This window comes from Primulina eburnea, chromosome 11 (assembly GCF_022965805.1).
Source record: "Primulina eburnea isolate SZY01 chromosome 11, ASM2296580v1, whole genome shotgun sequence".
Lineage (NCBI taxonomy): Eukaryota > Viridiplantae > Streptophyta > Magnoliopsida > Lamiales > Gesneriaceae > Primulina > Primulina eburnea.
Genome location: NC_133111.1, coordinates 4,997,056 through 5,020,983, shown reverse-complemented (window position 1 = coordinate 5,020,983; position 23,928 = coordinate 4,997,056). Strand labels below are relative to the sequence as shown.

The following is a 23,928-nucleotide window of genomic DNA, read 5'->3' as shown; positions in this document are numbered from 1 at the left end:
ATCAGCATGGATGTTATCTTCGAGGAAGATAAAGTAAAGGGAGACAAAGGCACACTGAATTCAGAAACTACTATTTTTCAGGTGGAAAATAAGACGGACGAAGGTCGGGTTTCTTGTGAAGCAGTACCAGAGCACAAAGAATAAGAACATATTGAGTATGAGGTTTCCAATGTGAGGCAGTCAACTCGAGATAGAAGACCACCAGGTTGGCTTTCAGATTATGTCACTGAAAGTAAAATTTCATATTGTCTATTATCAGAAGATGGTGAGCCATCGAGTTTCCACGAGGCTACTCAAAGCTCGGATGTATCCTTGTGGATGATAGCAATGAAAGAAGAGTTGGAGGCATTAGACATGAATAAAACTTGGGATCTTGTTACACTACCACGAGGGAGGAAAGCCATTGGAAACAGATGGGTCTATAAGATCAAACGTGATGGCAATAACCAAGTGGAGCTATATCGTGCTAGGTTGGTGGTAAAAGGATATGCTCAGAAAGAAAGCATTAACTTCAATGAGATATTTTCTCCTGTGATTTGGCTTACAACAGTCAGAGTAGTGTTGTCATTGTGTGCGGTGTTTAACTTACATCTAGAACATCTAGATGTGAAAACGACATTTCTTCATGGAAATCTTGAAGAAGAAATCTATATGCTCCAGCCAAGGTTTTGCGGAAAAAGGCAAATAGAACTTGGTTTGCAGGTTGAACAAATCTCTGTACGGTCTCAAACAGGTGCCAAGGTGTTGGTACAAGAAATTTGATTCCTATATCATGAGCCTTGGATACAACAGACTGAGTGCAGACCCTTGTACATATTTCAAGAGGTCTGGTGATGATGGTATCATTTTGCTGTTGTATGTGGACGACATGTTGGTAGCAGGCCCCAACAAAGATCATATCCAAGGATTGAAGGCACAGTTGGCTAGGGAATTTGATATAAAGGATTTGGGACTAGCAAACAAGATTCTAGGGATGCAAGTTCATTGAAACAGAAGTAACAGAAATATTTGGCTTTCCTAGAAAAATTATTTGAAGAAAATCTTGCAACGCTTCAACATGCAAGATAGTAAGCCAATTTCGACCCCTCTTCCTGTTAACTTCAAGTTATCCTCCGAGATGTGTCCTAGCAGTGAAGCAGAGAGGATAGAGATGTCTCAGTATCATATGCATCAGCAGTATGAATTTTGATGTTCGCCATGATCTGTACAACACCGGACATTGCTCAAGCAGTGGGAGCAGTTAGTTGGTATATGGGGAATCCTGGACGAGAGCATTGGAGCATTGTTAAGAGGATCCTTCGATACATTAAGAGTACCTCAAATGCTGCATTATGTTATAAAGAATCAGATTTTACACTCAGAGGCTATGTCGATTCAGATTATGCAGGTGATTCTGATAAGAGAAAATCTACTACTGGTTATGTGTTTACACTTACAGGGAGCTGTAAGTTGGGTTTCAAAACTGCAGACAGTTGTGGCGTTATCTACAAAAGAGACAGAATATATGGCAGCTACTCAAGCTTGTAAGGAGGCAATATAGATTAAAAGGTTATTGGAGGAGATCAGACACAAACAAGATAATGTTCCTTTGTTTTGTGACAGTCAGAGTGCCTTGTACATCGCAAGGAATCCAGCCTTTCATCCCAGAACGAAATACATTGGAGTACAATTTCACTTTGTGAGGGAAATAGTAGAAGAAGTGTGGGGTCCTTAGCTCCTAATCGTTATTACAATGCAGTCGGATTAGGGTTAATTAATCACAGCGGAAAATGCGTTTAAAATTTCTTTACAACGAGCCCAAAACATTTCTTCTAGATTTATAATACTAAAAATAGTATTTAATCTCAACTCATAAAACACGCCCACACGTAATCAAAACCAATCATATACAAACATCTCATATCCTCGGGACATGCCCCGGTATATAGATACATATACATATATATACTGGGAACAAGACATAAACATAAACCTCAGCCCAAGCTGTGGCTCCCACCAGAAGTACCCTCTCCGGTCTCCTGATATCCTGGAGTACCTGCCATTGTCCACACACAAAGACAAAAACAACCCCCCTTGGGGGTTAGCAATGCTCCGTATGGAACAACCAATCATATATACCACAGATATCTAAACAATGATATATGGTATGCAATGCATGTATGTCGTGGAGGTATCAGGTCAAATGCCCATCCACTGAGCACATGTCAGAATCAATCGAATCGCTATCAAATCAAATCAATGCTCGAGCTGGCACACCGGCCGATATGGGAATACACATATGATAGCGTCGACGAAGCACCATCAATCCCACATCTAATATCCAATCATACGGGGCCACAATTGTCTATGTTTTACGGGTCATATAATACCTGCATAGCGATTGTGTTCACAAACCCAGGAGTCCAATCAAATCATATCAGGGTATACAAGGATCATAGCTCAACGTGCATGTCATGTATCGATGTATGCATAAAATGATGCGTGTTAACAAAACATTTATTTTATACATCGATATCTCAATCTCAATGTCATGTATGCCACATCACATCAACAAATAAGGCATATAGACACATATTTCAATCCAATCAATCCAACATATATCATATAATACAGATACATGTCGTATGTTACCCGGTCGCAACATACCTCAATTCTTCGTTTCCAATTGATGTAGCCTGAAGACACTGATATTACACTTTATCTACATCAATAACATACTCATTCTAATCAATAACATACTTCAAAATCATTAACATGAGTTTCAAATATCATTTGAAACTTCAAAAATTCATATCAAATCATAATTCCATTCCGACTTCGAATACGAGTTTCTTGTCGGTTATTCTACTACATATCAGAAATTCAACTTCAAATACATGCTATTCCAGCACTTTGATATTTAAAGCTGCTGAAATCAGAAGAAAATTACCTCAGTCAGAAGCCCTCGACGCAACGATCACAAATATATAATTTGTTTCGCGTTTAGACAGCGTTTCAAAACCGATTCAGAAGGAAGAATTTCGAAATCTCTCGGTTATTCTCGAAGCCACGGTGAAGAAATGAAGAAAGAATAAAGCAGAAGCCTCGTTCTTATCACCACCGTTCTCGCGCTCGGGCGGTAGAATTCTCGCGCCCGAGCGCGAGACATTCTGTCCCCGAGTTGCATTTATGCCGCGCTCGGGCGGTAGAAAGTTACCGCTCGGGCGCGAGGTGTTCTGCCCGAACACTCAGAATTTCAACCCTGGCGCTCAGGCGGTAATTTCCTACCGCTCGGGCGCCACATGTTCTGTACAAAATATCAATTTTGTACTAAATTGGCGTCCGGCCTCTCCACTCGAGCTCTTACAACGTCAATTCATATTCAATATTCATTTCTCAAATCATTGTCACAATTTACATGAAATACATAATCACATGACAATTTCATTAATTATCGATAATCATCGCAGGATTTACGATAATACGATACACGGTCCTTACATTTCTTCCCCTCTTAAAAGATTTCGTCCTCGAAATCTCAAACATCTCTATATACATAACATGGGTAAACATACATATGTCACCAGTTATAGTACATATCAAAACTAAAATCAGTAAACGGATCAGTATACATCGAATACAATGGAACTGATGTCATAGAATCAAACAAGTGCGGATATGATTCTCGCATCTTGCTTTCCGATTCCCACGTCGACTCCTCAACACCATGCCGTGTCCATTGCACTCGAATTAGCGGAATCGATTTGTTTCTCAATATTTTTTCCTTTCGATCCATAATGCGAACATGTTGTTCAACATAGGAAAGAGAGGGATCAAGTTCAACCTCGTCAGGTGCAAGCACATGCGATGGATCTGGTTCATATTTCCTCAGCATAGAAACATGAAACACATCGTGAATCGCAGATAGAGCTGGTGGCAATGCCAATCGATACGCAAGATCACCATCTCAATCGAGAATCTCGTATGGACCAACATAACGAGGAGATAATTTCCCTCGCATGCCAAATCGAACAGTGCCTCTAAAGGGAGATATCTTCAAAAACACTCTGTCGCCTTTCTGGAATTCCAAGGGTCGTATTCGTTTATTCGCATAACTTGTTTGACGATCCTGAGCAGCTTTCATCCGCTGCCGAATTAACTGAACCTTATCGTTAATTTCATGTATCATTTCAGGTCCAGTCAATTGTCTCTCACCAATCTCATCCCAAAATAACGGTGATCTACATCGTCTCCCATATAGAGCTTCAAACGGTGCCATACCGATACTCGTCTGAAAGCTATTATTATACGAAAATTCAACCAATGGTAAGGCATCTTTCCATCCCATTCTAAAGTCCATCACAATTGCACGCAACATATCTTCCAACGTTTGAATCGTACGCTCAGTTTGGCCATCAGTTTGAGGATGATAAGCAGTACTCATAGCCAAACGCGTACCCATCGCTTCCTGAAAACTACCCCAGAATTTAGAAGCAAATCTGGGGATCACGATCAGATACAATTGAGACTGGCACACCGTGCAGTCTCACAACATTCTCAATGTATAAACGGGACATTCTCTTATAAGGATAAGTCAGCTCATACGGAATAAAATGCGCAGATTTCGAAAGCCGATCAATAATAACCCAAATAGCATCACAGCCCTTGGGAGAACGAGGTAAATGAGTCACGAAATTCATAGCAATATGTTCCCAATTCCATTTCGAGATTTCAAGACTATGGAGCAATCCCCCCGGTTTCATTCTCTCGGCTTTCCCTTGCTGGCAGACCAAGCATTTAGAAATAAACTCAGCAATGTCCTTCTTCATACGTTTCCACCAAAATTGAGGTCTCAATGTCAAATACATCTTTCGACCTCCAGGGTGAATACTGTATTTGCTACAATGTGCTTCTCGAAGAAGGGCATATCTCAAATCAGAGTCATCGGGAACTACCAGCCGACCATTAAGTCGTAAAGAACCATCAGAAGAAATCTGGAATCCGGACTGATGTCCTGCAGATACAAGTTCTTTCGACTTTTGGATCTGAGCATCGCTTCGTTGGGCCTTTCGTATCTTCGATATCAAACTCGGCTCAATTTGCAATGCTGAGACAGTGACAGAATTCCAATTCGGGTGAAAATTCCAACCAGAAGTACAAATATCCTCGTGTACTTTGGCAACATTGACAGAAGCTAAAACAGAATCATAAACTTTACGGCTCAGGGCATCTGCAGTAACATTCACCGATCCAGGGTGATATTGAATCTCAATCAAAATCCTTCAGGAGATCCATCCACCTGTGTTGCCTCATATTCAGATCAGATTGAGAAAAGAGATATTTCAGACTCTTATGGTCTGAATAAATAACAAACTTTTCTCCGTACAAGTAATGACGCCAAATCTTCAGAGCAAATACAATGGCGGCCAATTCGAGATCATGAACAGGATAACGTGTTTCATGAGATTTCAATTGACGAGATGCATAAGCAACCACTTTGTCATGTTGCATCAGAACACAGCCCAAACCTTTACCAGACGCATCTTTACACACCACAAATCCTCTGGTACCTGAAGGAATAGTAAGCACAGGTGCTGTGGTCAATCTCGTCTTCAATTCAAGAAAACTAGCTTCACATTCATCTGACCAAATGAATCTCTGATTCTTCTGTGTCAGTTGAGTAATAGGTTTAGCTATGTTCGAAAATCCTTCAATAAAACGACGATAATATCCCGCTAAACACATGAAGCTACGGATCTCAGGAACATTCGTAGGTCTTGGCCAATTCAAGACAGCTTCGACCTTCGCAGGATCAACAGATATGCCATGTCTCGAAATGACGTGGCCCAGAAATACCACTTTGTCCATCCAGAATTCACATTTGGACAATTTGGCATACAAATGACTAGTACGAAGAGTTTGAAGTACCAGTCTCAGATGTTCAGCATGCTCCTTTTTCGATTTCGAATAGACAAGAATATCATCGATAAAAACAATAACGAGTCGGTCTAGATAATCTCGAAAGACCCGATTCATTAAGTCCATAAAAATAGTAGGAGCATTCGTAAGACCAAAAGGCATAACCAAGAATTCATAGTGGCCATACCTCGTACGAAAAGCACTCTTGGGTACATCTTCGTCTCGAACTCGAACTTGATGATACCCAGAACGAAGATCAATCTTCGAGTATTCAGAAGTACCTTGAAGCTGATCAAACAAATCATCAATACGAGGAAGTGGGTACTTGTTCTTCACAGTAGCCCGATTCAGTTGCCTATAATCGATACACATTCGCATAGTACCATCTTTCTTCCGAACAAATAAAACTGGAGCTCCCCAAGGTGATACACTCGGTCGAATATATCCCTTATCGAGAAGATCCAGTAATTGTTTTTTCAATTCTTTCAATTCCAGGGGTGCCATGCGATAAGGAGCTTTAGAAATAGGCGCAGTCCCCGGCACAAGATCAATACTAAATTCAACTTCTCGATGAGGAGGAAAATCAGGAATCTCATCGGGAAATACATCCGGGAATTCTTTCGCAACTGGAATCTCAGATAAGGAAGACTCCTTCTTCGAAATATCAATAGCGTAGATAAGATAACTCTCATCTCCGCTAGTCAACAATCGAGACATTTCCAAGGAAGATACCAATGGAATTTTGGCTTGAGAACCCTTGCCATAAAAATTCCACTTGGGTCCATCAATCGGTCGAAATCGAACCACTCCATGACAACAATCAACAGTGGCTCGATTTGTCGTCAAGATATCCATGCCAACAATACAATCAAAGTCGTGCATAGGGAGGACAATCAAATTCAGAAATACCACATTATCCTCATAGATCAGTACACAATTATGCACAACTTTCTCAGACAGAATAATCTTTCCTGCTGGCGTTGCTATCGACAAAGTATCATACAACGGGGTACACTCAATATCGTGAGATGCAACAAATGCATGAGATATGAATGAATGAGATGCTCCTGTATCAAATAAAACATGTGCAGGATAATCGCAAAGCGTGCAAATACCTGCAATCACACCACCAGGAGCTTCTCTCGCCTGAGCTTCAGTCATGGCGTACACTCTCACTTGAGGAGGAACTTGGGCACTCTGACCACCCGGTCCTCGATATCGTGGGACATTTGATTGCTGAAAAGATGGAACAGGAACAGCAGGTCTCGTCATACCAGGGCCACCTCTAAATCCTGGCTGGGGTTGGGAAGAAGTTGCACCCCTGTTCGGACATACTCGAGAGAAATGACCTTCCTGACCACACTGATAACAAGTACCAAACATACCTCGACACTGCTCGATAGTATGTTTGCCTCCACAATGGCTACAGTAGGGAGCAATCACAGGACTCCCTCTCTGTGATCCACTAGAGCTCGAAGAAGACGAAGAAACAGAGCCAGTCTTCTTGAACTTCTTACCCCTCGGTCGCAAAGTAGGCTGCTGAGCTGACACCGGAGGTGGAGGAGTATACTGTGGACCTCCCCGCCTAAGTCCAGCCTCGGCTGCCTTAGCTCGTTCAACTGCCTCTGCGTAGCTGGTAGGCAATCCAGAAACAACATAGGTATACAAAGTAGGATGTAAACCATTTACAAACATGTTATATTTTGCCCTCGCATTTCCAGCTACGTGAGGTGCATACTTCAGCAAAGTAGAAAATTTCGAAGCATACTTTGCAACAGTCATCGTTCCCTGCTGCAAATTATTGAATTCATTCTCCTGAGCAGTATAATAAGAAGGAGGGGAATACTGCTCCAAAAACTGGGCCTTGAAGACATCCCATGTGACTTCAGTCCCAACCTCTTTCAATCCAATCTCAGCGGCTTCCCACCAAGATTTAGCTCGGTCTTTCAGCTGATACAGAGCAAGTTTCAGTCTCCGAGCCTTGGAATATTCAACAATATTAAACAAGTGCTCGATATCCTTCAGCCAGGCCTCAGCTCTTTCAGCACTCTCGGTGCCAAAGAACTTCGGTGGTTTCAGATCCTGAAATCGAGCCATCACAACATCCATGGACAATCCTTCAAATTGCCCAACAATCCTCTCAGTACTGCTACTCGCAGTTTCATTTGTGTGATCCATCTACAAATCAAAAGATGAATATCACAATTCCATATCAATTTCATAATCTCATCATCTCATATCATCAATCTCATCATATACTTACTCAAATCAAATCACATAAGAGCAAGTAATACAAATAAGTCAACACACATACGCACAATTCAGTTGTGCCTATTCAAGTGTACACAAGACTCAATAGAGCATTCCCAGCTATGCTCTGATACCACTCTGTGTGGGCCCTTAGCTCCTAATCGTTATTACAATGCATTCAGATTAGGGTTAATTAATCACAGCGGAAAACGAGTTTAAAATTTCTTTACAACGAGCCCAAAACTTTTCTTCTAGATTTATAATACTAAAAATAGTATTTAATCTCAACTCATAAAACACGCCCACACGTAATCAAAACCAATCATATACAAACATCTCATATCCTCGGGACATGCCCCGGTATATAGATACATATACATATATATACTGGGAACAAGACATAAACATAAACCTCAGCCTAAGCTGTGGCTCCCACTAGAAGTACCCTCTCCGGTCTCCTGATATCCTGGAGTACCTGCCATTGTCCACACACAAAGACAACAACAGCCCCCCTTGGGGGTGAGCAAAGCTCCGTATGGAACAACCAATCATATATACCACAGATATCTAAACAATGATATATGGTATGCAATGCATGTATGTCGTGGAGGTATCAGGTCAAATTCCCATCCACTGAGCACATGTCAGAATCAATCGAATCGTTATCAAATCAAATCAATGCTCGAGCTGGCACACCGGCCGATATGGAAATACACGTATGATAGCGTCGACGAAGCGCCATCAATCCCACATCTCATATCCAATCATATGGGGCCACAATTGTCTATGCTTTACGGGTCATATAATACCGGCATAGTGATTGTGTTCACAAACCCCGGAGTCCAATCAAATCATATCAGGGTATCCAAGGATAATAGCTCAACGTGCATGTCATGTATCGATGTATGCATAAAATGATGTGTGTTAACAAAACATTTATTTTATACATCGATATCTCAATCTCAATGTCATGTATGCCACATCACATCAACAAATAAGGCATATAGACATATATTTCAATCCAATCAATCCAACATATATCATATAATACAGATACCTGTCGTATGTTACTCGGTCGCAACATACCTCAATTCTTCTTTTCCAATTTATGTAGCCTGAAGACACTGATATTACACTTTATCTACATCAATAACATACTCATTCTAATCAATAACATACTTCAAAATCATTAACATGAGTTTCAAATATCATTTGAAACTTCAAAAATTCATATCAAATCATAATCATATCATAATTCCATTCCGACTTCGAATACGAGTTTCTTGTCGGTTATTCTACTACATATCAGAAATTCAACTTCAAATACATGCTATTCCAGCACTTTGATATTTAAATCTGCTGAAATCAGAAGAAAATTACCTCAGTCATAAGCCCTCGACGCGACGATCACAAATATATAATTTGTTTCGCATTTAGACAGCGTTTCAAAGCCGATTCAGAAGGAAGAATTTCGAAATCTCTCGGTTACTCTCGAAGCCACGGTGAAGAAATGAAGAAAGAATAAAGCAGAAGCCTCGTTCTTATCACCACCGTTCTCGCGCTCGGGCGGTAGAATTCTCGCGCCCGAGCGCGAGACATTTTGTCCCCGAGTTGCATTTATGCCGCGCTCGGACGGTAGAAAGTTACCGCTCGGGCGCGGGGTGTTCTGCCCGAACACTCAGAATTTCAACCCTGGCGCTCGGGCGGTAATTTCCTACCGCTCGGGCGCCACATGTTCGGTACAAAATATCAATTTTGTACTAAATTGGCGTCCGGCCTCTCCACTCGAGCTCTTAAAACGTCAATTCATATTCAATATTCATTTCTCAAATCATTGTCACAATTTACATCAAATACATAATCACATGACAATTTCATTAATTATCGATAATCACCACAGGATTTACGATAATATGATACACGGTCCTTACAAGAAGGAAGCGTGGATATGCAGAAGATCCATACGAAAGACAACATGGCTGATGTTCTAATCAAGCCAGTGAACATTGAAAAGTTTGAGTGGTGTAGATCCTCAAGTGGCCTAGCAGAAACATAAGCAGTAAGCAATGACAATATTGAAAGGATATGTAGAGATGTGTTTGATTCTCAATCAAATCTCTAAGTGGGAGAAATGTCGGCAATTGTGAGTGCATTAAATGCATGTCGGGAGTGGGCAAAAGAAAGTGGGTAGACAAACACAATGCAGTTGGGGCAGCCTTCCTTGAAGAGAATTAGAACACGACAGCTTTTCTGAAATAGCGGACGAAGGTTCACACTGAATGATGCATCTATAAATAGAGGCATCATTCGGCATTTCAAAGTATATCATTCTCAAGCAACATCTTGAGTTTGTCTTTTTTCTCTCCTATTAGTTCTATAATATTTGTAAGGTGTTTGTACTCATGTATTAAGAGAGTGTGTTCTATTTGGAAACACAGTGAGCGAGTTGTACACCACAAAATATTATACTGGAAATTTTTTTCATCTTGTCCGTGGTTTCTACCCTAATAATTTTTAGGGGTTTTTCACGTAAATCTCGGTGTCCAGTTTATTCTTTATTTTCGGGTTTTATTATCTCAAATTCTGTACTGGGAGCAACAAGTGGGAGAAATTTCGGCAATTGTGAGTGCATTAAATGCATGTCGGGAGTGGGCAGACAAACACAATGCAGTTGGGGCAGCCTTCTTTGAAGAGAATTAGAACACGACAGCTTTTCTGAAATGGCGGACGAAGGTTCGCACTAAATGATGCATCTATAAATAGAGGCATCATTCGGCATTTCAAAGTATCACATTCTCAAAAAACATCTTGAGTTGTCTTTCTTCGCTCTTATTAGTTCTATAATATTTGTGAGGTGTTTGTTCTCCTGTATTAAGAGAGTGTGTTCTCTTTAGAAACACAGTGAGTGACTTGTACACCACAAAATATTATAGTGGAAATTCTTTTCATCTTGTCCGTGGTTTTTATCCTAATAATTTTTAGGGGTTTTTCACGTAAATCTCGGTGTCCAGTTTATTCTTTATTTTCGGGTTTTATTATCTCAAATTCCACACGTGGGACCAACATATACAACGTGTCCCCTTCTGTATTAGCTAGGTCTGTTAACCATATATATTTTACATATACGATTGCATTGCGGAACGAATTTCCAACGGCAGTAAACTAGTTGAACTTTTTGACAATTCGGCTAATATTTTCACGAACTTTCCTCAACGAAATATTTTAAATATGTACTAATGGGCTTAATGAGCATAATATACCATATTAATGGACCTAAGCTTGCACACTTATATAATTATCAAAATAAAGCTTAAAACCCCTACCCCAAACCCTCAAACCCACGCCCCTCTCAAATATTACAAGGATTCTCCCCTCTCCCAAACCACAACACAAAAGCACGTAATTTTGGTAGGAGAATCTTCGGTTCTTGCAAGGAAAATTCGGCCTAGGTTCTACGTCGCCGTTCTTCGAATTGCCACAACGTTTTTGTGCGTAATATATGCAAAGGCACGCCATAAATATTTTTTTTTCTCATCTATCACATCTATTACGTGTTTGATTATCGTTTGCATGAAAAACATGATCTCCTTTGAATTATTTTCGTTTTTATGTCATGCTATGTTAATAACTCATGATTTTATGTCCCAAACTTGTTATATTGTTGCATGAAGGAGCTGCCATGTTAGGGGTTCATAGATGTACGTTTTTCAGGAGTTTAAGGGCCGCATGATGCATGGTTAAGGCAGCACACGAATTAGAATAAGCTGGAACAAAGTTATTGCATGATGGTTTCTAAGGCTCGGTTAGGAAGTAAACTAGCACGGCTCGTCAAGGACGGGACCAGGGCTCAGGCCAGGCGTGGGTGAGTGTGATGAAGAGTCCTAGCCACGCTAGGACTTGTGCACAGCGGCTAGGAAGGAGTCCTTACGCGATAGGGCTCCTCCCATGCAAGCCGAGAGCAGCAGCTACGCACGAGGGGTTAATGATCGACCAAGGGGCCGGTCTAGGTCTGATAGGGTCCAAAGGGTGAGGACTCGTTGGTGGCTTGAGGGTAGGAGTCCTAGCTGAGTTTCAAAGAGTCCTAGTTTTGTTAGCTAAGGTCGCGCGGCTCGTGTGCATCGAGCACGGGGCTGCTGCGGTTTAGGTCGAGTCAAGGGTGTCCAAGAGGGTCCCTAGATGGGCTGGGTAAGGGCTGGCTCGTGGTGGCTCGATCTCGGCTCGAAGAAAACAAGAGATGGTTCGAGGGTTTCTTGAATGGTTTTGAATATTAAATTTTAATGGTAAGGGTTGAACCGTGGGTCCAAAAGGGTGGCTTATGGCTCACAAGGGTATTTTAGGCAAAAAAATAGTCTATGCTTAAAATTTGAGAATTTAATAATCAAGTTTGAAATTAATTCAGGATTAAAACGCTTTACAAATTAATAATTACGAAATAAATAGAAAACCATGAATTTATGACAAATAAAAATATAAGAAAATTAATTTAAGTTTAAATGATTATTTGGAATGGTCTAGTGTCAATGAAAGTAAGAAAAATTCAAAATCGAGAATTTTTTTACGTTTATGGGTAAAATGATCATTTTACACTGAAAAATGTGTTAGATGTTCTGACAGTGCCCTGAATGCTGTAATATATATATTATAAAATGATTATTTTAAATGTTTAAGAAATTTTATGATAAAATGATAAAACTAAAAGATGTGTCGTATGCTTGGTTTAAAAAGAAAAATAATGTTTATATGCACGATTTTTATAAATTATAAGTGATGAAAATATGAAAGGTTGGAGGAGGTGAAGTAATTGCGATTTTTATGATGTTATGATGATATGATTGGTGATATCGTGAGGGAAAATGCCCTAGAGGGAGCCTGTTTACGAAGAAGGCCCCAGAGGGATGTCATTTATGGGAGAAAGCCCCAGAGGGAGCATGACGATCGTATTTTCATATGATGATGATAGGCCAAGACTCAGTTGACGGGTGAGAGTGTCGCTGATGCCCTCACCGTCTAGTATTGTGGTTATATGTAGATAGATCCATCGACCTTATGATAAAAAGAGAGTCACAATTAACGATATTAATTCAACAAAAGGAAAACGTATATGCTTATAATGAAAAGGAAAATGGTTTTGATGAGATGATATATGATATGAAATGATGAAAGAAAAAAATGTTTATATTTATACATGTTCATGAAATGTTATTTTAAGTAAATGTATTTTCATTGTTACATGCGATGTATATATATTACTTGTTATCAAGATTATGGTTTGCTGAGGCAATAGACTCATTAGGTGTGATGGATGCAGTGAGCATGATGTTAATGATGGAGGTTTTGATGGTTGATCTGGCTGGACTGAAGGTTCACACAACCCGAGGACTAGCGCTAGATTTTCTGCATTATGATTTACGTTTAAGTATTATGATAAAGATTTTTACGACTTTTATGATGCTATTTGAGTGATTTTTGAGAGGTTGTTAGAGTTAGTCTTATTTTGAAATATTGTTAGGTTAGGTTGGTAACATGTGACGATTTTATGTTTTGAACTCTTTCCTTTGAATTTTTAAATATAGTTGGTTGTTTTATTTTTAAAATGGTGCAAAGTATTTTAAAGTATATATTCTATTTTATTAAAGTTGAGGACTTGATAGTAACCACCTAGAAAAGATGCCAACTTTTTCTTCCAACTTTACTCTTATATGATACTAATATTACACTTTTGGTTTTTTTTAAAAATTTCAACACACGCTTTTATTTTTATTTTTTTATTTCAACAATTCAAATATCAATTTAGTCCCTCCATAATTTGTCAAATTTCACTTTAGTCCAACGATAATGATAAAAAAGACTCTATACACACGCATCGCATGTGCAGAGTAACTAGTATATATACATATGTATCGGCCGAGTGTAAAATTTTTTTTTCCTAGTACATTTAAAAAAAATGAATAGTGGACGTTTCAAGAGCTTTCCTCCATCAGTTGAGATCATTCCATTCTCAACCCTCCTCTTGAGTTTCTTTATTTCTCCTATTAGTTCTATAATATTTGTAAGGTGTTTGTTCTTCTGTATTAAGAGAGTGTGTATTTTCTTTGGAAACACAGTGAGTACTCGTACACCACAAAATATTATAGTGAAATTCTTTTCATCTTGCCCGTGGTTTTTACCCTAATAATTTTAGGGGTTTTCCACATAAATCTCAGTGTCTAATTTATTTTTTATTTTCATATTGATTATCTTAAATTGCCGCATGTGGGACCTGTGGGACCAACATATATAACAAGGCTTCATGCATATTTGAAGCATATTCTTTTTCTAACCAAACTGTCTATTAGGCACTTCCCCCTTTTCGTGAAAAGAGGGGAACAACTAACAGAGCATTCAGAATTAATTTTTTTTTGTGGAAACGAACTTTAAACTTTAAGGCTAAAACTCATAATCCGAACCCGACTCAACTGATCAACCCGACTCAACTTGATTTGATTTTTTTTTTAATTTTTTAAAAATTTCAAAAAAAAAAATTTATTTTAATTTAAACACATAATAACAAAACTTTCCTTAAATATGATTTAAATTTGAAAGTCTAATTGTAGAAATTAAAATATATTTACTAAATCAAATTTTTTTTTTAAAAAAAATAAACAATATACAAAATAAATATTAAATTATGAAAATATAAATATAAAATAAATTTTTTACAAATATACAATATGTAAAAATGTATGCAATATTTATTAATTATATATATTTTCAAAAATTAAAATATTTGGATCAACCACAACCCGAAAAACCCCGAGCCAATACTTGATTTTTTCGGGTCGAACCGATTTTGACACCCCTAAATATATGTATATGAAAAATAAATTTCATGTGTAGTTTTTGTATAATTAATGTTTTGGCATATAAAAATGCATTAATTTGACCCCGCTACCAAAATTCTCGAACTCGTCGTCTCGATCTCATTTACTAGTGTAGGTTTAAGTTTGTCAAAACATACTTGCTCCCAAATTTTTGTTTTAGAAGAAGAAATTTAATTTTTCTTCTTTGAAAACCTCCTGTATTTTTTAATTTGTAGTTGAAATATCTATTGACAAATTTATGATTTAAAATCTCACGCATTGTTAATTTGATAATTTCTAGCTAAAATATTGCTGTAAAAAATGAATGGGTAAAGGTCCCTGTGTTATTGAACTTGTAGCTATTTACGAAAAAACAATGAAATGAAACTTCTTTTATTTTAAAATTGAACTTGTAGCTAGCTAAACTCCGGTCAATAAAGTGAATGTTGTCAAAATTTAAACTTAATATTGTATTTTCAATTTTAATCATTTTTCGCAGAAGTATTGATGTGTTATTCTACATATCAGTACTATATTGACACATCAGCTCCATGTCAGAAAAAATGATTAATTTCAAAAAAAAAAAAGACAGCGGACTAAGACTTGAATTTGATAAGAAAAATAACCAAAATGACAAAAAAATAAATATACATGGTCAAAACTAAAGTTTTCAATTTCCAAATATCATTTTAAGTGTAATAAAAAAATATTTTTGATTTCAAAAAAAAATATTTTTCACTTTTTTATATTTACCAAATGAATGGAAGCTTCATTTTCCAATTTAATGTGGGCCATTTACACTCCTTAAAAATAAGGGTTTAAGGGCGTTGGTTATTCTATAATATATTTGGAGTATTTTTTCACATATAACGTAGTCAAATGTTAATCTTGAATGATATGTTAAATTTCACAAAAATATGAGGAACCTACATTATATAATAATATTGAAATAAAGAGATAAACATTATTGGTTTAGCATAAATTAACCCATAAATAGTATCCTAGCTAATTTGTTGGATTATTTATTTTATTTTTCCCTTCAATTTATTGTTTTTTTTAAAGAAAATTTATTGTGTTTTTATGAACACACTTCTTTTTAATAAATTTTAAAAAAAATTTAAGCCTGACTTGTATATATTTTAATTTTTTTGTTATTTTTTATTTTAGCATAAAAAATAATTTTTTTCATGGATGACCAAAATAAGATATCTATCTCACAAAATACGACCGTGAGACCGTCTCACACAAGTTTTGCCTGGAAAAATTCCAAAAACGATTATATTGTTGTCTGATTTTTTAAAAATTAAAATAAAATTATTATTTATTTTAAGAACGTCTGTTGTGAGACGGTCTCAGGTTGATCTGGTTCATATTTACAATAAAAAATAATTTTTTGACATTTAAATAAATTTTTCATGAAACAGGTAAGGTTAGAGATTTATATCACAAAATTGATCAACGAAATAATCTCATAGAAATTTTGTGTTATCGTTAAATTATATTATTATTTATTTTGAATATTTGAAACTTATAAAATTATAAGAAATGGGGAATTTGAGGAATTTTTTTGTGAATTTCAAAGAACAAAATGAGTTATCGAGATGTATTCTTTAATAATTTAATCGAGAATAAATGCTTACATCAAAAATATGTTATTTAAAATTCTAAAATAAATTTGAAAAATAGTTATTAAAAGACTTGACATTTAAAATAATAATTATTTTATTTTTCAAAATAAACATTTTATTTTCTAAAAAACATAAATAAAATATTTATCATTTTTTCTCGTGGCTCGAAAACAAAATCTAACAAAGCTCCGTAATTTTCTTCCTTTTGTCACACAGAATTAACAGATCAGATCGTAGAAACTTGAAAGATAGTGGACTCCCTTCTTTCGATTTTCAGTGCATAACTTCGCCAGAAAAAAAGGAAAAAAACCCAAGATTCCATCTCACATATTGAATAGAAAAAGAAGTACCTCCCTGAAATTCTACCAAAACAGTAGGCTAGGGCGGTGTGAAGTCTTTTACTGGAGGGAATCAGTGGCTGGCGATATGGGCTGCGCTGGATCACGCGAGAAGGGAGAGGGTACTCTTTATGTTGCGTTCTTCACTGGATTGAAATCTTGTTTTCTTGAATTTCTTGCCTTCAATGAGGGACACTGTTATTGGGGTTCACCATTAGTTATTTGAGTGCAAAATAACATTTTTGCTTCATGGATTTGTTTAAATGTCTATTGTTACTGGGTCTCTGTGTCTGGGATTTGGTGAATTTAAATTTAGCTTCTTGAATGTTGGGATTGTGATGACTGTTGTGATTTTTCTAATGTTGGTATGAATCATGAGTTATTCTTTTGTGATTCTATTCCAATCTGCAATCGGTTCTTGGTAAAGTCGTTACTTTTTCATTGAGTTTCGCTTTTGGACAAATGAGTTGATTGAGGATTGATTGTTCAATATGTTCCATTTGACAGGAAATATTTCTCTGATTTGTTAAGAGTCCCGAGACTTCAATATTATGAACATTTGACTTGGGGAAGAAAGTAAGAAAGTAAAAAAAAGAAAGAAATGGCTGTGTTTACTGAGTCTGCATTTTGTCAGACTTATGGGTTATACGTGGAATCCTGATATAATTAGATTGTAATTTTAGCGGCTTGGTGGAACATCTATTTTAGTGCAAAACCTAGAGAATTATACGTTTATAAACAATCTTGCTGATAGATAGTCAAATTTGGCTTGGGTTTTTTGATCTCGGAGATAATATCTAATATAAGCAATCAAGATAACAAATTATGATTGTTTATATTCTAAAGACTAATAGAATAAGTTGCAAATTGTTTCATATCATGCAAGCACCAATAATTTTGATTTTTATTTGTAAAAAGGGTCCCTCAACTTATTCACATTTTATGCTTTATGAATGAGCAACACAATATCTATTTGTGCCTTCTGCATGTCTCATGCATGATGCATCAATATGGTGCTTGCTGTGGTGCAAGCTTCTTAAATATTAGACTCACCGATTCAATAATAAAAATTTGGACTTTGTTTTATTTTTAGCTGCCTCATAGTTATGGCTTTTAATCTGAATCCAGAAACTTCAAAGAAAATAAGAAAACCCAAGGCATGGAAGCATTCAGAAGCTATAACTAGAGCACAACTGGTACAGATGCGCGAGGAGTTCTGGGATACTGCTCCACATTATGGTGGTCGGGAAGGTATCGGATTATTTATTTTTCTACAAATCTTTACATAATCACCACACTAAGCTCAAGAGCTAGCTGTGGGGCTTCTTCAGATGATTATATGTGAACAAGCTATGGTGCTCTATTATTATATATGGTTATCACAAGAGATAAAATTGTCATATATTTCGGCACACTCCACCCTAAAAAACTAGATCGTATGCTTTTTCCCGGTATGATTTAGGAAGTTAGGACAATACAAAGTTTCAGAGAAATGAAGTCATACAATATCTAATTTGTTATATTAAAGAATTCTTTACAGCAGCATGTATGCAATTTTTATTTCATAGAAGTTCATTTTCCTTCTCAAGTTTTTTCACTTTCTTGAATTTATTTGGATCATCTTGATTTTACTTTTATCTCATTGAAACACTTCTTTCCGTACTTCATTTACACGGCGCTTCATTACCATGGCGCTTCTTGCAACATGCTAACTTGATCTCAAACCATGTTAGTTAATAGTTATCTACCAACTTTTAAGCTATCTTATTGTCTATTAATTGATGGAACTGGAAAGATTTACCTTCCCTTCCCCCTTTCAAGTGGAAGAAGTCTGAGCTCGTAGTGCAGTTTGGGGCATAGTTCTTTGGTTTCGTAGACCATTCCTTACACTGATGAAGTTATTTGCTATGTCAGTGAATTGACTACTTTGGAGTAAAAGATTGATTGTATGGTTTGGACCGTTCTCTAATTTTACTTTCATTGTGTAATGGTTTATAAATAATGGTATTACAAAAATGAAAATAAAATTTGATATGCAAATGAGAATTGATTCTATAATAAGTTATTGAATACTTCTATGACAAAAATATTTACAAGTTCAAAAATATATTTTATTTCAAACATATATTGAGTGCTTCGTTGACTAGTTTCTTATGATATTCCTCCATCTACTAATGGTTTGAAATAATATATATATACGTTTTAATATCTAGACGCAACAAAATTTTGGTGTCTTTGTGGTACGTTCGGTAGGCATGATAACATAATGATTGTTTCCTAATCCAGATTTATCCTTCATTTGACTTGCAAAATTGTTGGCTTGTTTCTAACCTCTGAGCATGATGCTAATTACCATTATGGCCACATATTTAAGTTCTACCTTTTGAAAGATGAGAGAGTGCATACCAAGAGACTAAATTAGTATGCCTTATCTTGTTTAGTACATAATACCAGCTAGATAGCACATAACTTCATCTAGATATACGAAAAATTAATTCTATTTAGTAAACTATTATGTTTTTTGTTTAATAATATATGACAGATAATTTTTATAATCTAGTCTACTTTAGTATAGTCACTGGTGACATACCAAACTGCAAAAGAACGATATTTAATGTGCTCTATTTAATATCTAATAAGATAGCTCTATGCTATAGGATTACCATTGAAAAAGAGGCCTGACATAGAAAGAGTCCCAAGGTAATTGGTATGACACCATTGCCTTTAATATATAGTGATAGATATGTTGTAGTATTGCGAAAAGGGATGCAATACCAAGAGTTTAAGGTAGTTTCTGTAATACTCTCTCCGTGTAGTTCCTTTAATATATGGTAATAGATTGTATGAAACATTAAATCTTCAATATATTAAATTTTCAATCTCTTAATGTTTCTTTTTTCTTACAATACATTTATTCTAATGAATATAATACATACAATTTGATATTTATAAAATGTTTTTTAGGCATAACAAACTATGCATATACGATGTGTGTTGTGCCACTAATTGTTATATTAAGCAAGATAATTTTTGAGAAACTATCCTGATATACCAAATGCGTGCTGCTAGAAATAGTGTTAACTTAAAAAGTTGCAAGGGAATAGTGATAATAAATTTGTAATATTCACCTTTTGTATTGAATGATACAGTCTGCATTTATAATATGATGAGAGCAATATGACGTTGTGCCCTTGTAAATTGTTTGTTCGCAGATGCTAGTATTATATGTGATTATGATGATGCATCACTTTTCTTTCAGAGACCTAAGTTTGTTCTTGTTGAAGATTTGAACCAGGTTCAAATTTGATGTTTGAGTTTCAAATATTAATTATTCTTTAGATGCTACTTCTAGTGTTGGTCAAATTTTCAGCTCAATATGATGAAAACTTTAATCCGGTAATTCCAATTTATATTTCATTTCCTGATGGTTTTTATCGACTTTCAGAGATTTGGGCTGCACTTCGGGCTGCAGCTGAGGCTGATTTAACTCTTGCACAAGCAATTGTGGATAGTGCTGGAGTTATTGTTCAAAGTTCTGACTTAACAATCTGCTATGATGAGAGAGGTTTGCATTTTATTCTACTTTGGGTGCAAATGGATCAATTCAAGTTGAATATTTTTGTGTTTTTGGTATTTGAACTCAAGCTCGTATTTGAAAATATTAGTAGCTTTGGCTCAATTCCATTCGTTAGTTGAATGTTCAAGCCAGAAGAGGAAAGAACTACATTGCTCAAGTTCAGCTTGAATTAAAATTTGAGTCAAGCTCGATTCATGTTCAAACTAAATTAGCATGAGTCATAGCTCGAACTTATGTGCTCGTTTAGTTCTAAAATTATTTATAACACATTATTCTGTATATCAGTACTCATACACAACAATAAAATTATTTGGGTTATTTGAGTAGAAATATATTTGAATATATTAGATCTTGGCTCAAGCTTATCAGTTTCAAATATGCATTTTTTTACAACATCTTTATGTAATGCCCACCCCTCTTGTATATCTTCTTAATCTGTAATCTTATTGCAGGCGCCAAATACGAGTTACCCAATTACGTTTTGAGTGAGCCCACGAATCTGATCCGTGACAATTGAAAAAAAGCTACTCGCGACGAGACTGTAAATTGTCATGTAAATTGGTCTTTCTAGCATCTTGTTTCTAACTTCGTCCCGTTTTAATCTTACTCGATGTCCATCTTCTTAATTCGTTGTATTAAGTACTTCTCTTTGATAACAACCCCATGTGGGCCTTTGGGGATGACTATGGATGTGTGAATTTTAGCTTTATACCTTGGAAAACAATATGCATTCTCTTCACTACATATCCAAAATATGCGCGTTCCTTTTACTGTTTAACCTGGCTCATGCACTCGATCAGCAGCTTACTAGCTTGAGTATATATATCTATTTAAAAATCCAAGTATTAAATAATATTGAAATTCATGTAATGCCAGTTGTTGTTTTGTACATTGCTACAAGGGCTTGTTGATCAAAGCAATGCAATGTTTTGTTTTATTATTGTTAAGAAAGAAAAGATGGTTCAAAGCTAGAGCGATTATTTCTCGATTTTCAATGGCAAATGTAATTAATATGTATTCTCCATTTGTGATCCAGTTTAATTTTCATGCAATCCGTAAATAATCTTTGCTGATTATATTAAAGGGGCAATCAAGCAATTACAATTTTGGGTCGTTTTCATTTCTCGAATCAAGAAACGTCGACCCTTTCCGGATGTATTCCGCATGTGCGAATAGTCAGCGAAGGGACGGCGGACAAGATTGACCACACTTTTGAGTAATTTGTTATTGTTTGGTTTAAGCTACACATGTATAACTTCTAAAACAATAGCATTGTTTTGAAGTTAGTTTGCTAAAGTGAGTAGTAATAGGCTAAATTGTTTGCAATTCTTTTCTTATATTGTGCTCAGGATGTCATCTTTTAGTTGGTTGATCACGGGGAACAGTTGAAGAAACTTCAGTGAATTTCATATGGAATGTATGTGAATCTACATTGCATGAGCATATTGCCTTTGAATCGCGTGAATTTCATATGGAATGTATGCGAATTCGCTTCACACCAACAAGGAAATGTCAGCATGAATATCAATCTGTTGAGTTAAGCTATTGTATTTGCTGCGAAGGCAAAGAAACCTTAATAGACAAAACAGAAACTCTTTTTTAAGAATCAAATGTGAAAAGAAACAGAGCTAAATCTACACCAGCTTTTCTTGATTCTGATCAGCTATGTACAACTTCACAGCTTTTCTCATGTCCTCGACAGAGTCACACCCTTCGAAGAAATTAATCAACTTCTTCAGTTCCAAATCCCTGAGATCGTTGATGAAAGGCTTGATTGGGATCGCATTATCAGGCTGAAAAATGTAGGAATTTGGATTGTCGTCCACAATCACCAACCTGCTAACATCTCTCCCAATTTCTGACAGATCTTTTACCAACTTGCCATCAAATTCTTTGCAGGAATCCCGGTACAGGCGGTGAGATATACAAGATCTCCAGTCAAGCCTATCCAGCACAAGAGACGCATATTTCTCGATCCCAGCTGTGAAAACGACAACCTCGAACTTCTGACTCAAGAAATTCAAGAATTCATCCACAAATGGCCTCTTGAGCACGTAGAACTCGACCTTTTCGTCTAAATCAAGAAAAATGGTCTTTTTCTCAGGGTAAAGAGACGGAGGGAGGCTCGTCTTCTCGTTGAAGAGGGCTCTACGGACGGCCTCCGGGGGATTTGCAGGGTTTTTTTGAAGAATTTGGTATCCCTTCTTGCGGGGCGTTTTCTTGGGGGTGGCTATACAAGCTAGTCTAGCAAAAATATTGATGAGGCGGCGGTGGCAAGAGGACAGGGACTTGTTGATGGAAGCAACCACCCGAGAGGCGGTGCCTGTGCCATTTTTGGTCGGAGATTTCTTGCGGCTGCGGCGGCTGTTAGTGAAGTTTTTTAGATTCTTGAGGGATTTAGTGGGGGTTCTCTTTACAACCTTGGACACCATTTCTGCCGAGAAAATTGGGGAGCAAAACGGTCAATTCTAGAGAGAGTATATGGGTGTGGTGTGGGTGGGGGGCAGTTAAGTTTTGGTTTTGCAGAATTTGAATTTAGGCTCGGGTCCAACGGTCGATTTTTAATGTTTTGGTTTGGAGCAGATTCGAACAGAAAATTAAAAGGAAACATTAAATTAAAGAGAAGAACCGAGAGTACGTTTACAGCTGGCGGAGTTCGAATCCTATTGGCGGGATGTAAATGGTCAATTTATAAATAATTTTTGAACAATAATAATTTTAGAATAATCGATTTTAAAGTCTTATTCAATAGTTTTTATTTAGAGATATTAAACTACATGATTTTTATCTAAGTTTAAATTCTTATAATAATTATCATCATCCCTGTTGGTGCTATTTGAAATTCAAGTTTAAAATAATTTTTCCGTGTCAAGTTGAAATATGACTTATAAATCAAACGATATAGATCTCGATTCGAGCGTTAGTTATAATTTTCTCGGTAAGTCATAAAAAATAGGAAACTAAATTAGAAAATTAAAGAAAAATTCATGAACAACAACAAATTCAATTTTTCTATAATGAACTAGAATTGGAAAATTGAAGGAATGTGCTAAAACTAAGAAAATTACAATATTGAAAACTGGAAATAGTTAATTAAAATGAATTAAATTTGATGACATTTGTAGAAGCTTTTTGCCGTAGAGTTTTGTGTTGATGAGATTTATTGTTGATGATATGGTAAAAATCCTATCATATCTGATGATATGGTAAAAATCCTATCATATCATTACTTATATTTTAGAGATATTACAAGATATTGCATGAATATGCACAAATTTAGTTACCATATATTACAAAATTCTATATCATCTAAGACTCCACACCTATAAATAAATGGCTCCTAACCCTAATTAAGGTACGCTTTCTTATACAATTATTTACGCTAGTCTTGTATTTTT

General features: G+C 36.3%; 2 protein-coding genes across 3 annotated transcripts; one reads left to right on the top strand and one right to left on the bottom strand.

The window, feature by feature from the left end:
- Window positions 1-16,792: 16,792 nt before the first annotated feature.
- Window positions 16,793-21,281, top strand: LOC140805244 (uncharacterized). 2 transcript variants are annotated; one of them, XM_073161489.1, is made up of 4 exons: window positions 16,793-17,075; window positions 18,082-18,204; window positions 20,399-20,518; window positions 20,983-21,281. In XM_073161489.1, exons 1-4 carry the CDS (start codon window positions 17,042-17,044, stop codon window positions 21,045-21,047), a joined length of 342 nt encoding a protein of 113 aa, XP_073017590.1. In that variant the 5' UTR covers window positions 16,793-17,041; the 3' UTR covers window positions 21,048-21,281. The 2 variants fall into 2 exon arrangements, with proteins under 2 accessions (XP_073017590.1, XP_073017591.1); XM_073161490.1 differs by lacking the exon at window positions 20,983-21,281 and adding an exon at window positions 20,166-20,248 and having other exon boundaries at window positions 20,399-20,520.
- A 781-nt stretch (window positions 21,282-22,062) lies between these two features.
- Window positions 22,063-23,020, bottom strand: LOC140805019 (uncharacterized). Its single transcript, XM_073161199.1, has one exon. It carries the CDS (start codon window positions 22,960-22,962, stop codon window positions 22,165-22,167), a length of 798 nt encoding a protein of 265 aa, XP_073017300.1. The 5' UTR covers window positions 22,963-23,020; the 3' UTR covers window positions 22,063-22,164.
- Window positions 23,021-23,928: the final 908 nt, after the last annotated feature.